Source organism: Protomyctophum parallelum (genome assembly GCF_964188405.1).
Source record: "Protomyctophum parallelum genome assembly, chromosome: 3".
Classification (NCBI taxonomy): domain Eukaryota; kingdom Metazoa; phylum Chordata; class Actinopteri; order Myctophiformes; family Myctophidae; genus Protomyctophum; species Protomyctophum parallelum.
The window spans coordinates 932,023-947,087 of NC_139698.1; the positions used below are offsets into that span (position 1 = coordinate 932,023).

A 15,065-nucleotide genomic window follows, 5' to 3' on the forward strand; every position below is an offset into this window, starting at 1 on the left:
AACATGGAACCACTGTGACGTTATAGAGTTCAGTTAAACATGGAACCGCTGTGACGTTATAGAGTTCAGTTAAACATGGAACCGCTGTGACGTTATAGAGTTCAGTTAAACATGGAACCGCTGTGACGTTATAGGTGAGTTCAGTTAAACATGGAACCGCTGTGACGTTATAGAGTTCAGTTAAACATGGAACCGCTGTGACGTTATAGAGTTCAGTTAAACATGGAACCGCTGTGACGTTATAGAGTTCAGTTAAACATGGAACCGCTGTGACGTTATAGAGTTCAGTTAAACATGGAACCACTGTGACATTATAGGTGAGTTCAGTTAAACATGGAACCGCTGTGACGTTATAGAGTTCAGTTAAACATGGAACCGCTGTGACGTTATAGAGTTCAGTTAAACATGGAACCGCTGTGACGTTATAGAGTTCAGTTAAACATGGAACCGCTGTGACGTTATAGAGTTCAGTTAAACATGGAACCGCTGTGACATTATAGGTGAGTTCAGTTAAACATGGAACCGCTGTGACGTTATAGAGTTCAGTTAAACATGGAACCGCTGTGACGTTATAGAGTTCAGTTAAACATGGAACCGCTGTGACGTTATAGAGTTCAGTTAAACATGGAACCGCTGCGACATTATAGGTGAGTTCAGTTAAATATGGAACCGCTGTGACGTTATAGGTGAGTTCAGTTAAACATGGAACCGCTGTGACATTATAGAGTTCAGTTAAACATGGAACCGCTGTGACGTTATAGAGTTCAGTTAAACATGGAACCGCTGTGACGTTATAGAGTTCAGTTAAACATGGAACCGCTGTGACGTTATAGGTGAGTTCAGTTAAACATGGAACCGCTGTGACGTTATAGAGTTCAGTTAAACATGGAACCGCTGTGACGTTATAGAGTTCAGTTAAACATGGAACCGCTGTGACGTTATAGAGTTCAGTTAAACATGGAACCGCTGTGACGTTATAGAGTTCAGTTAAACATGGAACCGCTGTGACGTTATAGAGTTCAGTTAAACATGGAACCGCTGTGACGTTATAGAGTTCAGTTAAACATGGAACCGCTGTGACATTATAGGTGAGTTCAGTTAAACATGGAACCGCTGTGACGTTATAGAGTTCAGTTAAACATGGAACCACTGTGACATTATAGAGTTCAGTTAAACATGGAACCACTGTGACATTATAGAGTTCAGTTAAACATGGAACCGCTGTGACATTATAGAGTTCAGTTAAACATGGAACCGCTGTGACATTATAGAGTTCAGTTAAACATGGAACCGCTGTGACGTTATAGGTGAGTTCAGTTAAACATGGAACCGCTGTGACGTTATAGAGTTCAGTTAAACATGGAACCGCTGTGACGTTATAGAGTTCAGTTAAACATGGAACCACTGTGACGTTATAGAGTTCAGTTAAACATGGAACCGCTGTGACGTTATAGAGTTCAGTTAAACATGGAACCGCTGTGACGTTATAGAGTTCAGTTAAACATGGAACCACTGTGACGTTATAGGTGAGTTCAGTTAAACATGGAACCGCTGTGACGTTATAGGTGAGTTCAGTTAAACATGGAACCGCTGTGACGTTATAGAGTTCAGTTAAACATGGAACCGCTGTGACGTTATAGAGTTCAGTTAAACATGGAACCGCTGTGACGTTATAGAGTTCAGTTAAACATGGAACCGCTGTGACGTTATAGAGTTCAGTTAAACATGGAACCGCTGTGACATTATAGAGTTCAGTTAAACATGGAACCGCTGTGACGTTATAGAGTTCAGTTAAACATGGAACCGCTGTGACGTTATAGAGTTCAGTTAAACATGGAACCGCTGTGACGTTATAGGTGAGTTCAGTTAAACATGGAACCGCTGTGACGTTATAGGTGAGTTCAGTTAAACATGGAACCGCTGTGACGTTATAGTGAGTTCAGTTAAACATGGAACCGCTGTGACGTTATAGAGTTCAGTTAAACATGGAACCGCTGTGACGTTATAGAGTTCAGTTAAACATGGAACCGCTGCGACATTATAGAGTTCAGTTAAACATGGAACCGCTGTGACGTTATAGGTGAGTTCAGTTAAACATGGAACCGCTGTGACGTTATAGAGTTCAGTTAAACATGGAACCGCTGTGACATTATAGAGTTCAGTTAAACATGGAACCGCTGTGACGTTATAGAGTTCAGTTAAACATGGAACCACTGTGACGTTATAGAGTTCAGTTAAACATGGAACCACTGTGACGTTATAGAGTTCAGTTAAACATGGAACCGCTGTGACATTATAGAGTTCAGTTAAACATGGAACCGCTGTGACGTTATAGAGTTCAGTTAAACATGGAACCGCTGTGACGTTATAGAGTTCAGTTAAACATGGAACCGCTGTGACGTTATAGAGTTCAGTTAAACATGGAACCGCTGTGACGTTATAGAGTTCAGTTAAACATGGAACCGCTGTGACATTATAGAGTTCAGTTAAACATGGAACCGCTGTGACGTTATAGAGTTCAGTTAAACATGGAACCGCTGTGACGTTATAGAGTTCAGTTAAACATGGAACCGCTGTGACGTTATAGAGTTCAGTTAAACATGGAACCACTGTGACATTATAGAGTTCAGTTAAACATGGAACCGCTGTGACATTATAGAGTTCAGTTAAACATGGAACCGCTGTGACGTTATAGAGTTCAGTTAAACATGGAACCGCTGTGACATTATAGAGTTCAGTTAAACATGGAACCGCTGTGACGTTATAGGTGAGTTCAGTTAAACATGGAACCGCTGTGACGTTATAGAGTTCAGTTAAACATGGAACCACTGTGACATTATAGAGTTCAGTTAAACATGGAACCGCTGTGACATTATAGAGTTCAGTTAAACATGGAACCGCTGTGACGTTATAGGTGAGTTCAGTTAAACATGGAACCGCTGTGACGTTATAGAGTTCAGTTAAACATGGAACCGCTGTGACGTTATAGGTGAGTTCAGTTAAACATGGAACCGCTGTGACGTTATAGAGTTCAGTTAAACATGGAACCGCTGTGACGTTATAGAGTTCAGTTAAACATGGAACCGCTGTGACATTATAGGTGAGTTCAGTTAAACATGGAACCGCTGTGACGTTATAGAGTTCAGTTAAACATGGAACCGCTGTGACGTTATAGTGTTCAGTTAAACATGGAACCGCTGTGACGTTATAGAGTTCAGTTAAACATGGAACCGCTGTGACGTTATAGAGTTCAGTTAAACATGGAACCGCTGTGACATTATAGGTGAGTTCAGTTAAACATGGAACCGCTGTGACGTTATAGAGTTCAGTTAAACATGGAACCGCTGTGACATTATAGGTGAGTTCAGTTAAACATGGAACCGCTGTGACGTTATAGAGTTCAGTTAAACATGGAACCGCTGTGACATTATAGAGTTCAGTTAAACATGGAACCGCTGTGACATTATAGGTGAGTTCAGTTAAACATGGAACCGCTGTGACGTTATAGAGTTCAGTTAAACATGGAACCGCTGTGACATTATAGGTGAGTTCAGTTAAACATGGAACCGCTGTGACGTTATAGAGTTCAGTTAAACATGGAACCGCTGTGACGTTATAGAGTTCAGTTAAACATGGAACCGCTGTGACGTTATAGAGTTCAGTTAAACATGGAACCGCTGTGACATTATAGAGTTCAGTTAAACATGGAACCGCTGTGACGTTATAGAGTTCAGTTAAACATGGAACCGCTGTGACGTTATAGAGTTCAGTTAAACATGGAACCGCTGTGACGTTATAGAGTTCAGTTAAACATGGAACCGCTGTGACGTTATAGAGTTCAGTTAAACATGGAACCGCTGTGACGTTATAGAGTTCAGTTAAACATGGAACCGCTGTGACGTTATAGAGTTCAGTTAAACATGGAACCGCTGTGACGTTATAGAGTTCAGTTAAACATGGAACCGCTGTGACGTTATAGAGTTCAGTTAAACATGGAACCGCTGTGACGTTATAGAGTTCAGTTAAACATGGAACCGCTGTGACGTTATAGAGTTCAGTTAAACATGGAACCGCTGTGACATTATAGAGTTCAGTTAAACATGGAACCGCTGTGACGTTATAGGTGAGTTCAGTTAAACATGGAACCGCTGTGACATTATAGGTGAGTTCAGTTAAACATGGAACCGCTGTGACGTTATAGAGTTCAGTTAAACATGGAACCGCTGTGACGTTATAGAGTTCAGTTAAACATGGAACCACTGTGACGTTATAGAGTTCAGTTAAACATGGAACCGCTGTGACATTATAGAGTTCAGTTAAACATGGAACCGCTGTGACGTTATAGAGTTCAGTTAAACATGGAACCGCTGTGACGTTATAGAGTTCAGTTAAACATGGAACCGCTGTGACGTTATAGTGTTCAGTTAAACATGGAACCGCTGTGACGTTATAGAGTTCAGTTAAACATGGAACCACTGTGACGTTATAGAGTTCAGTTAAACATGGAACTGCTGTGACATTATAGAGTTCAGTTAAACATGGAACCGCTGTGACATTATAGAGTTCAGTTAAACATGGAACCGCTGTGACGTTATAGAGTTCAGTTAAACATGGAACTGCTGTGACATTATAGAGTTCAGTTAAACATGGAACCACTGTGACATTATAGGTGAGTTCAGTTAAACATGGAACCGCTGTGACGTTATAGAGTTCAGTTAAACATGGAACCGCTGTGACATTATAGAGTTCAGTTAAACATGGAACCGCTGTGACGTTATAGGTGAGTTCAGTTAAACATGGAACCGCTGTGACGTTATAGATGAGTTCAGTTAAACATGGAACCGCTGTGACGTTATAGGTGAGTTCAGTTAAACATGGAACCGCTGTGACATTATAGGTGAGTTCAGTTAAACATGGAACCGCTGTGACATTATAGGTGAGTTCAGTTAAACATGGAACCGCTGTGACGTTATAGGTGAGTTCAGTTAAACATGGAACCGCTGTGACGTTATAGATGAGTTCAGTTAAACATGGAACCACTGTGACATTATAGGTGAGTTCAGTTAAACATGGAACCACTGTGACATTATAGGTGAGTTCAGTTAAACATGGAACCGCTGTGACGTTATAGAGTTCTGTTAAACATGGAACCGCTGTGACGTTATAGGTGAGTTCAGTTAAACATGGAACCGCTGTGACGTTATAGAGTTCAGTTAAACATGGAACCGCTGTGACGTTATAGAGTTCAGTTAAACATGGAACCGCTGTGACGTTATAGAGTTCAGTTAAACATGGAACAGTTTGGCACAGAGTCACTAGAGCACAGAGTCACTAGAGCACAGAGTCCCTAGACCTTTGCTGTAGAACACAGAGTCACTAGACCTGTGCTGTAGAACACAGAGTCAATAGACCTGTGCTGTAGAACACAGAGTCAATAGACCTGTGCTGTAGAACACAGAGTCACTAGAGCACAGAGTCCCTAGACCTGTGCTGTAGAACACAGAGTCACTAGACCTGTGCTGTAGAACACAGAGTCACTAGAGCACAGAGTCCCTAGACCTGTGCTGTAGAACACAGAGTCACTAGACCTGTGCTGTAGAACACAGAGTCACTAGAGCACAGAGTCCCTAGACCTGTGCTGTAGAACACAGAGTCACTAGACCTGTGCTGTAGAACACAGAGTCACTAGAGCACAGAGTCCCTAGACCTGTGCTGTAGAACACAGAGTCACTAGAGCACAGAGTCACTAGACCTGCTGTAGAACACAGAGTCAATAGACCTGTGCTGTAGAGCACAGAGTCCCTAGACCTGTGCTGTAGAACACAGAGTCACTAGACCTGCTGTAGAACACAGAGTCACTAGACCTGTGCTGTAGAACACAGAGTCACTAGACCTGCTGTAGAGCACAGAGTCACTAGACCTGTGCTGTAGAGCACAGAGTCACTAGACCTGCTGTAGAACACAGAGTCACTAGACCTGTGCTGTAGAACACAGAGTCACTAGACCTGCTGTAGAACACAGAGTCACTAGACCTGTGCTGTAGAACACAGAGTCACTAGACCTGTGCTGTAGAACACAGAGTCACTAGACCTGTGCTGTAGAGCACAGAGTCACTAGACCTGTGCTGTAGAACACAGAGTCACTAGACCTGTGCTGTAGAACACAGAGTCACTAGACCTGTGCTGTAGAACACAGAGTCACTAGACCTGTGCTGTAGAACACAGAGTCACTAGACCTGTGCTGTAGAGCACAGAGTCACTAGACCTGTGCTGTAGAGCACAGAGTCACTAGACCTGTGCTGTAGAGCACAGAGTCACTAGACCTGTGCTGTAGAGCACAGAGTCACTAGACCTGTGCTGTAGAACACAGAGTCACTAGACCTGTGCTGTAGAGCACAGAGTCACTAGACCTGTGCTGTAGAACACAGAGTCACTAGACCTGTGCTGTAGAGCACAGAGTCACTAGACCTGTGCTGTAGAGCACAGAGTCACTAGACCTGTGCTGTAGAGCACAGAGTCACTAGACCTGTGCTGTAGAGCACAGAGTCACTAGACCTGTGCTGTAGAGCACAGAGTCACTAGACCTGTGCTGTAGAGCACAGAGTCACTAGACCTGTGCTGTAGAGCACAGAGTCACTAGACCTGTGCTGTAGAGCACAGAGTCACTAGACCTGTGCTGTAGAGCACAGAGTCACTAGACCTGTGCTGTAGAGCACAGAGTCACTAGACCTGTGCTGTAGAACACAGAGTCACTAGACCTGTGCTGTAGAGCACAGAGTCACTGAACGTTATTCTGAAACATGAAGGACCAGCACCTTCTTACTTCTGCACATGCAGTGGAGGCACACTGACACACCTTCGCACACAGCCGCGGACAGAGGAAGCTGACGCCCGACGTCATTCCAGGCTTTTCAGACAGCTGGTGGAAGGAAAAGAAGCTCCACCTCCGCGGCTGACTGACGCGATGAAACAGATTCCCGGGAACGCGATTCTCCTATACGCGTCAGTCAGCCGCGGGGGTGGAGCTTATTTTCCATCCACCAGCTGTCTGAAAAGCCTGGAATGACGTCGGGCGTCAGCTTCCTCTGTCCGCGGCTGTGCGCGAAGGTGTGCCTGCATGCGGGGAGAGGAGTTGAGCTGTATGTGCGATCTGTAAGCCCATCACTGCCGCTTTTGCAACACAGTGTGGGCTTGTAGGTCAGCTTAAAAGACAACAGCAAAAAGCAGGCTGGAGCGATTCCCTGCACTCATAATCCTGATAAAAACAGAGAGCACTTAAATTATACAACCACCTAAAAGAAGGTGAGACTAAAACAACTTATAAAACAGCAAAAGAAAAGCATTTGATAGCATGCTATGTGGACATAGCACTATATAGTATATAGTTTCATTATGTACATATTACACTATATAGTATATAGTTTCATTATGTACATATTACACTATATAGTATATAGTTTCATTATGTAGACATAGCACTATATAGTATATAGTTTCATTATGTAGATATTACACTATATAGTATATAGTTTCATTATGTACATATTACACTATATAGTATATAGTTTCATTATGTACATATTACACTATATAGTATATAGTTTCATTATGTACATATTACACTATATAGTATATAGTTTCATTATGTAGACATAGCACTATATAGTATATAGTTTCATTATGTAGACATAGCACTATATAGTATATAGTTTCATTATGTAGACATAGCACTATATAGTATATAGTTTCATTATGTAGACATAGCACTATATAGTATATAGTTTCATTATGTAGATATTACACTATATAGTATATAGTTTCATTATGTGGACATAGCACTATATAGTATATAGTTTCATTATGTAGACATAGCACTATATAGTATATAGTTTCATTATGTGGACATAGCACTATATAGTATATAGTTTCATTATGTAGATATTACACTATATAGTATATAGTTTCATTATGTAGATATTACACTATATAGTATATAGTTTCATTATGTGGACATAGCACTATATAGTATATAGTTTCATTATGTAGATATTACACTATATAGTATATAGTTTCATTATGTAGATATTACACTATATAGTATATAGTTTCAATATATAGATATTACACTGTTAGGTTCTTAGTTTGCGGTTAGTTTAGGTTGGGTTCATGATAACGACCGTATATTACCAAATAGTAGCCCGGGCTGTTAATATGCTAAATCGATGCAGAAGGCTGTTATTTATTTTTGCACAAGGCCATTATTTGGTTTCAGTATACCGGTATTTCTATGTATGTGATGTATTTTATCACCATGTGTTGTTCTGCTTACTGTAAATCATGGATTACGTCTGCTAAATGCTGCCTGCCTGCCTGCCTGCCTGCCTGCCTGCCTGCCTGCCTGCCTGCCTGCCTGCCTGCCTGCCTGCCTGCCTGCCTGCCTGCCTGCCTGCCTGCCTGCCTGCCTGCCTGCCTGCCTGCCTGCCTGCCTGCCTGCCTGCCTGCCTGCCTGCCTGCCTGCCTGCCTGCCTGCCTGCCTGCCTGCCTGCCTGCCTGCCTGCCTGCCTGCCTGCCTGCCTGCCTGCCTGCCTGCCTGCCTGCCTGCCTGCCTGCCTGCCTGCCTGCCTGCCTGCCTGCCTGCCTGCCTGCCTGCCTGCCTGCCTGCCTGCCTGCCTGCCTGCCTGCCTGCCTGCCTGCCTGCCTGCCTGCCTGCCTGCCTGCCTGCCTGCCTGCCTGCCTGCCTGCCTGCCTGCCTGCCTGCCTGCCTGCCTGCCTGCCTGCCTGCCTGCCTGCCTGCCTGCCTGCCTGCCTGCCTGCCTGCCTGCCTGCCTGCCTGCCTGCCTGCCTGCCTGCCTGCCTGCCTGCCTGCCTGCCTGCCTGCCTGCCTGCCTGCCTGCCTGCCTGCCTGCCTGCCTGCCTGCCTGCCTGCCTGCCTGCCTGCCTGCCTGCCTGCCTGCCTGCCTGCCTGCCTGCCTGCCTGCCTGCCTGCCTGCCTGCCTGCCTGCCTGCCTGCCTGCCTGCCTGCCTGCCTGCCTGCCTGCCTGCCTGCCTGCCTGCCTGCCTGCCTGCCTGCCTGCCTGCCTGCCTGCCTGCCTGCCTGCCTGCCTGCCTGCCTGCCTGCCTGCCTGCCTGCCTGCCTGCCTGCCTGCCTGCCTGCCTGCCTGTCTGCCTGCCTGTCTGTCTGCCTGTCTCTCCCCCTCCCCCCTCTAGTCAGAGTGTCCTCTGAGGATGGTTACTACGGTAACGCATCCCACAGGAGCCGGCTACCTACCCTGTTACCCTAGCAACCTGCAGCTGCTTGTGTGTGTGTGTGTGTGTGTATGTGTGTGTGTGTGTGTGTGTGTGTGTGTGTGTGTGTGTGTGTGTGTGTGTGTGTGTGTGTGTGTGTGTGTGTGTGTGTGTGTGTGTGTGTGTGTGCGCGCGTGCATGCTGTTCATATTATTCGAACTTAATTGCCACATCACTGACGCACAGCAGACATAAAGGAATTATTCACTGAAATCAGTTACTAAAAAAATAATAATTAAATGTTACACATCTAGACTTATGGGTGAAATACAAAATCTGTGATAGGAGGAGGATGTCACATGACCCTCATGAGCTGCTGTGATAGGAGGAGGATGTCACATGACCCTCATGAGCTGCTGTGATAGGAGGAGGATGTCACATGACCCTCGTGAGCTGCTGTGATAGGAGAGGGACGTCTCATGGAACACAACCACCCTAAAGACTCGTCTAATCTAATCGTTGTGTGTATTCCTGCATGGAGAGATCTGGTAGACCTTAGACAGAGGTCTGGTAGACCTTAGACAGAGGTCTGGTAGACCTTAGACAGAGGTCTGGTAGACCTTAGACAGAGGTCTGGTCGACCTTAGACAGAGGTCTAGTAGACCTTAGACAGAGGTCTGGTAGACCTTAGCCAGAGGTCTGGTAGATCTGTTAGATCATAGACAGATATCTGGTCAATATCTGCCCCCTACCAGGGCCCAGTCCCTCCCCCTACCAGGGCCCAGTCCCTCCCCCCTACCAGGGCCCAGTCCCTCCCCCTACCAGGGCCCAGTCCCTCCCCCCCTACCAGGGCCCAGTCCCTCCCCCTACCAGGGCCCAGTCCCTCCCCCCCTACCAGGGCCCAATCCCACCCCCTACCAGGGCCCAGTCCCTCCCCCTACCAGGGCCCAGTCCCTCCCCCCCCTACCAGGGCCCAGTCCCTCCCCCCCTACCAGGGCCCAGTCCCTCCCCTACCAGGGCCCAGTCCCTCCCCCCTACCAGGGCCCAGTCCCTCCCCCTACCAGGGCCCAGTCCCTCCCCCCTACCAGGGCCCAGTCCCTCCCCCTACCAGGGCCCAGTCCCTCCCCCCCTACCAGGGGCCAATCCCACCCCCTACCAGGGCCCAGTCCCTCCCCCTACCAGGGCCCAGTCCCTCCCCCCCTACCAGGGCCCAGTCCCTCCCCCTACCAGGGCCCAGTCCCTCCCCCTACCAGGGCCCAGTCCCTCCCCCCCTACCAGGGCCCAGTCCCTCCCCCTACCAGGGCCCAGTCCCTCCCCCTACCAGGGCCCAGTCCCTCCCCCCCTACCAGGGCCCAGTCCCTCCCCTACCATGGGCCTAGTTCCCTCCCCTACCAGGGCCCTAGTCCCTCCCCCTACCAGGGCCCAGTCCCTCCCCTACCAGGGCCCAGTCCCTCCCCCCCTACCAGGGCCCAGTCCCTCCCCCTACCAGGGCCCAGTCCTCTCCCCTACCAGGGCCCAGTCCCTCCCCCTACCAGGGCCCAGTCCCTCCCCCTACCAGGGCCCAGTCCCTCCCCCCCCCTACCAGGGCCCAGTCCCTCCCCCCCTACCAGGGCCCAGTCCCTCCCCCTACCAGGGCCCAATCCCTCCCCCTCACCAGGGCCCAATCCCTCCCCCTACCAGGGACCAGGTCCCTCCCCCTACCAGGGCCCAGTCCCCGCCCCTACCAGGGCCCAGTCCCTCCCCCCCTACCAGGGCCCAGTCCCTCCCCTACCAGGGCCACAGTCCCTCCCCTACCAGGGCCCAGTCCCTCCCCTACCAGGGCCCAGTCCCTCCCCCTACCAGGGCCCAGTCCCTCCCCCCTACCAGGGCCCAGTCCCTCCACCCTACCAGGGCCCAGTCCCTCCCCCTACCAGGGCACAGGAAATTATGCCCCTGTTCAAACGGCAGGGTATTACAACACTTTTTTGTCTTGTTTTTCTTCTTTGTAATTATTAATTTGGTTGAGTTTGTTGTCATGATTTCTCACGACTCCAGTTGTCTTCGTACGAGGCTTAAAAGGACTTTAAATAAATATACTTTTGAAGTTTGGGCCTGGCGTTGTCATGAAAGGGCGGCGGGACTGTGACGCTCTAGACAGTACAGTACAGTACAGTAGCATTCTCTGCAGTTTCTCATTAATACAACTCTAGTTGTCACCTCTCGTAATAAGATGATTACTGCATTCCATTCCAGCCCTCTCTCTCTCTCTCTCTCTCTCATTCTTGTCTCTCTCTCTCTCTCTCTCTCTCTCTCTCTCTCTCTCTCTCTCTCTCATTGTCTCTCTCTCTCTCTCTCTCTCTCTCTCTCTCTCTCTCTCTCTCTCTTCTCTCTCTCTCTCTCTCTCTCTCTCATTGTCTCTCTCTCTCTCTCTCTCTCTCTCTCATTGAGGGCATCTCTATTTTCACAGTGACTGTGCAGTATTTAATCGGGGGGGGGAGGAGGGGGGTGTTCGGTGTGAAACTCACTTCAATAGCTCTGAGAGTAAGGAGGGGAGGAGGGGGGGGGAGGGGAGGGGGCTAGGAGGGGAGTAGGGGAGGGGGAGGAGGGGGGCGGGCGGGGGTGCAGTGAAACAGGCGATGTGTGTGTGTGTGTGTGTGTGTGTGTGTGTGTGGTGTGTGTGTGTGTGTGTGTGTGTGTGTGTGTGTGTGCGCACAGCGTGTGATACATGCATGCATACATACATACATACATACATACATACATACATACACAATGTACAGTATTACAGACGACTACTTTTAGTCTTACGATTACAGATGATTACTTTTACTTACAGTGAGTACTTTTCTTTTTTTTTTATATATATTTTTTATCCCACAATTCTGTAACCCATTGTTCACCCCTGTGTCAATCATCTAATGTGATCCTGGGCTCTACACACCCTCCACCAACCTAGTCCCCATATATGGGGGACAAGGGGAGACCAACCTAGTCCCCATATATGGGGGACAAGGGGAGAGCAACCTAGTCCCCATATATGGGGGACAAGGGGAGACCAACCTAGTCCCCATATATGGGGGACAAGGGGAGACCAACCTAGTCCCCATATATGGGGGACAAGGGGAGACCAACCTAGTCCCCATATATGGGGGACAAGGGGAGAGCAACGGACTTGAACTCAGGCTTCCTTCATGCCTGAGTGTCCAAGTTGCTCCTTTACACCTGACAGGGGGGTTTCCCTGGTTGGACGTAGCGCGTGGAAGGAACACGTTATTCCAACCAGTTCCTTTCCCCTCCATCAGGCGCCCCGGCTGGCCAGGGGGAGGCAGTTTAGTGACCAGGATTACTGCATGTTTTTTCTGAGGGTACCTACCCTATAGGGGGACACGGGGAGAACATGTGAGGGTACCTACCCTAGGGGACACGGGGAGAACATGTGAGGGTATACCTACCCTAGGGGACACGGGGAGAACATGTGAGGGTACCTACCCTAGGGGACACGGGGAGAACATGTGAGGGTACCTACCCTAGGGGACACGGGGAGAACATGTGAGGGTACCTACCCTAGGGGACACGGGGAGAACATGTGAGGGTATACCTACCCTAGGGGACACGGGGAGAACATGTGAGGGTACCTACCCTAGGGGACACGGGGAGAACATGTGAGCGTACCTACCCTAGGGGACACGGGGAGAACATGTGAGGGTATACCTACCCTAGGGGACACGGGGAGAACATGTGAGGGTACCTACCCTAGGGGACACGGGGAGAACATGTGAGGGTACCTACCCTAGGGGACACGGGGAGAACATGTGAGGGTATACCTACCCTAGGGGACACGGGGAGAACATGTGAGCGTACCTACCCTAGGGGACACGGGGAGAACATGTGAGGGTACCTACCCTAGGGGACACGGGGAGAACATGTGAGGGTACCTACCCTAGGGGACACGGGGAGAACATGCAAACTCCACACAGAAAGGCCCTTTCGCCAACCCCGCCTTCGGGTATGGGCACTGATGACGCGGAGGAGGGAACACGCCGCCAGCACCCACAGCGTCCCCGAGCGGGAATCGAACCCAGGACCTTCTAGCTGTGAGGCGACAGCACTACCAACTGTGCCACCGTGCCCCCTAAGTGAGTACATTTCCCCTGCACTGATCTCCAAACAACCCAGAGGTGACATTAACCCATTCTGACCTGAGATCAGATTCATAACGAGGTTTCCACCGGACACACACTGGTCTGATGAACCCATTCTGACCTGAGATCAGATTCATAACGAGGTTTCCACCGGACACACACTGGTCTGATGAACCCATTCTGACCTGAGATCAGATTCTAGAAATGTCAGTCGTTCTTCGATTTTTCAAAAATAGCAGACCTACAAGCTCGTATCGCGCCACTCGGTGGCGCGATACGAGCTTGTAGATCTGCTATTTTTCAATAGCTAAAGCATAACACGATGCTGACACCAAAATGGGTGCCCGGTCAGAATGGGTTAATCTGCTCAACGTTAACAAACACTTTCCCGTCTCGGAAAATCCTCCGCCTCCAAAATTGATATTTTTTTTGTAATCTTTTTTTTTTTGCAAATGCGATTACGTTGCTCCGCAGATCTGGGCTGAGCCCGAGGCGCGGGGAGGGGGGGGGGGGGGGGGGGGGGGGGGGGGCTGACACAAGATGATAAAATGATGTAAAGAATATAGTATAAATACACAAAGAGGAGACGGAGCTGAACTGGAGCAATTGAAACGTCACAGAGAATTAACGTCAAGTTGAGCTGCAAAGAGAGGAGACGTTTTTATTAGGATTAATAACTCTGTCTGCCTGTCTGCCTGCCTGTCTGTCTGCCTGCCTGCCTGCCTGCCTGTCTGTCTGTCTGTCTGTCTGCCTGGGTTCAGAGTCTTGCTCAAGGACACTTAGACGCTATAACTCTGGGGGATCCCACACAGGGATCGAACCGAGAACCTCACATTTGCCATCCGACCCGGCCGCTCTGCCGGCCCACTTTACACCGCTGACCCACTGCAGCCCCGTAAACATGTCGTGTTGTTGTTAGTGGGATTACACAAAGATGCACCCGGGAGGAAGTGGACTATAGGAAAGAGGAGGAGCCAAACATCAGTTCCTGTTATTAATCAGACCAGTGTGTGTCCAGTGGAAACCTCGCATGAATCTGATCTCAGGTCAGAATGGGTTCATCAGACCAGTGTGTGTCCAGTGGAAACCTCGTATGAATCTGATCTCAGGTCAGAATGGGTTAATCAGACCAGTGTGTGTCCAGTGGAAACCTCGTATGAATCTGATCTCAGGTCAGAATGGGTTAATCAGACCAGTGTGTGTCCAGTGGAAACCTCGTATGAATCTGATCTCAGGTCAGAATGGGTTAATCAGACCAGTGTGTGTCCAGTGGAAACCTCGTATGAATCTGATCTCAGGTCAGAATGGGTTAATCAGACCAGTGTGTGTCCAGTGGAAACCTCGTATGAATCTGATCTCAGGTCAGAATGGGTTAATCAGACCAGTGTGTGTCCAGTGGAAACCTCGTATGAATCTGATCTCAGGTCAGAATGGGTTAATCAGACCAGTGTGTGTCCAGTGGAAACCTCGTATGAATCTGATCTCAGGTCAGAATGGGTTAATCAGACCAGTGTGTGTCCAGTGGAAACCTCGTATGAATCTGATCTCAGGTCAGAATGGGTTCATCAGACCAGTGTGTGTCCAGTGGAAACCTCGTATGAATCTGATCTCAGGTCAGAATGGGTTCATCAGACCAGTGTGTGTCCAGTGGAAACCTCGTATGAATCTGATCTCAGGTCAGAATGGGTTAATACACAAACATGTATAGAAGTCAAACCTG

The 15,065-nt window shown here is 48.4% G+C and overlaps 1 protein-coding gene across 1 annotated transcript in view; it reads left to right on the forward strand.

Annotated features, from left to right (window-relative positions):
- Positions 1-7,061: 7,061 nt before the first annotated feature.
- The window catches only part of LOC310856046 (suppressor of tumorigenicity 14 protein-like), a gene marked incomplete at both ends in the record, with an annotated part of 56,337 nt that continues 48,333 nt past the window's right edge, over positions 7,062-15,065 (forward strand). The window contains one exon of the mRNA XM_083761264.1: positions 7,062-7,106. Coding sequence (XP_083617390.1) covers positions 7,062-7,106 — 45 coding nt within the window. The remainder of the gene's footprint in view (positions 7,107-15,065) is intronic.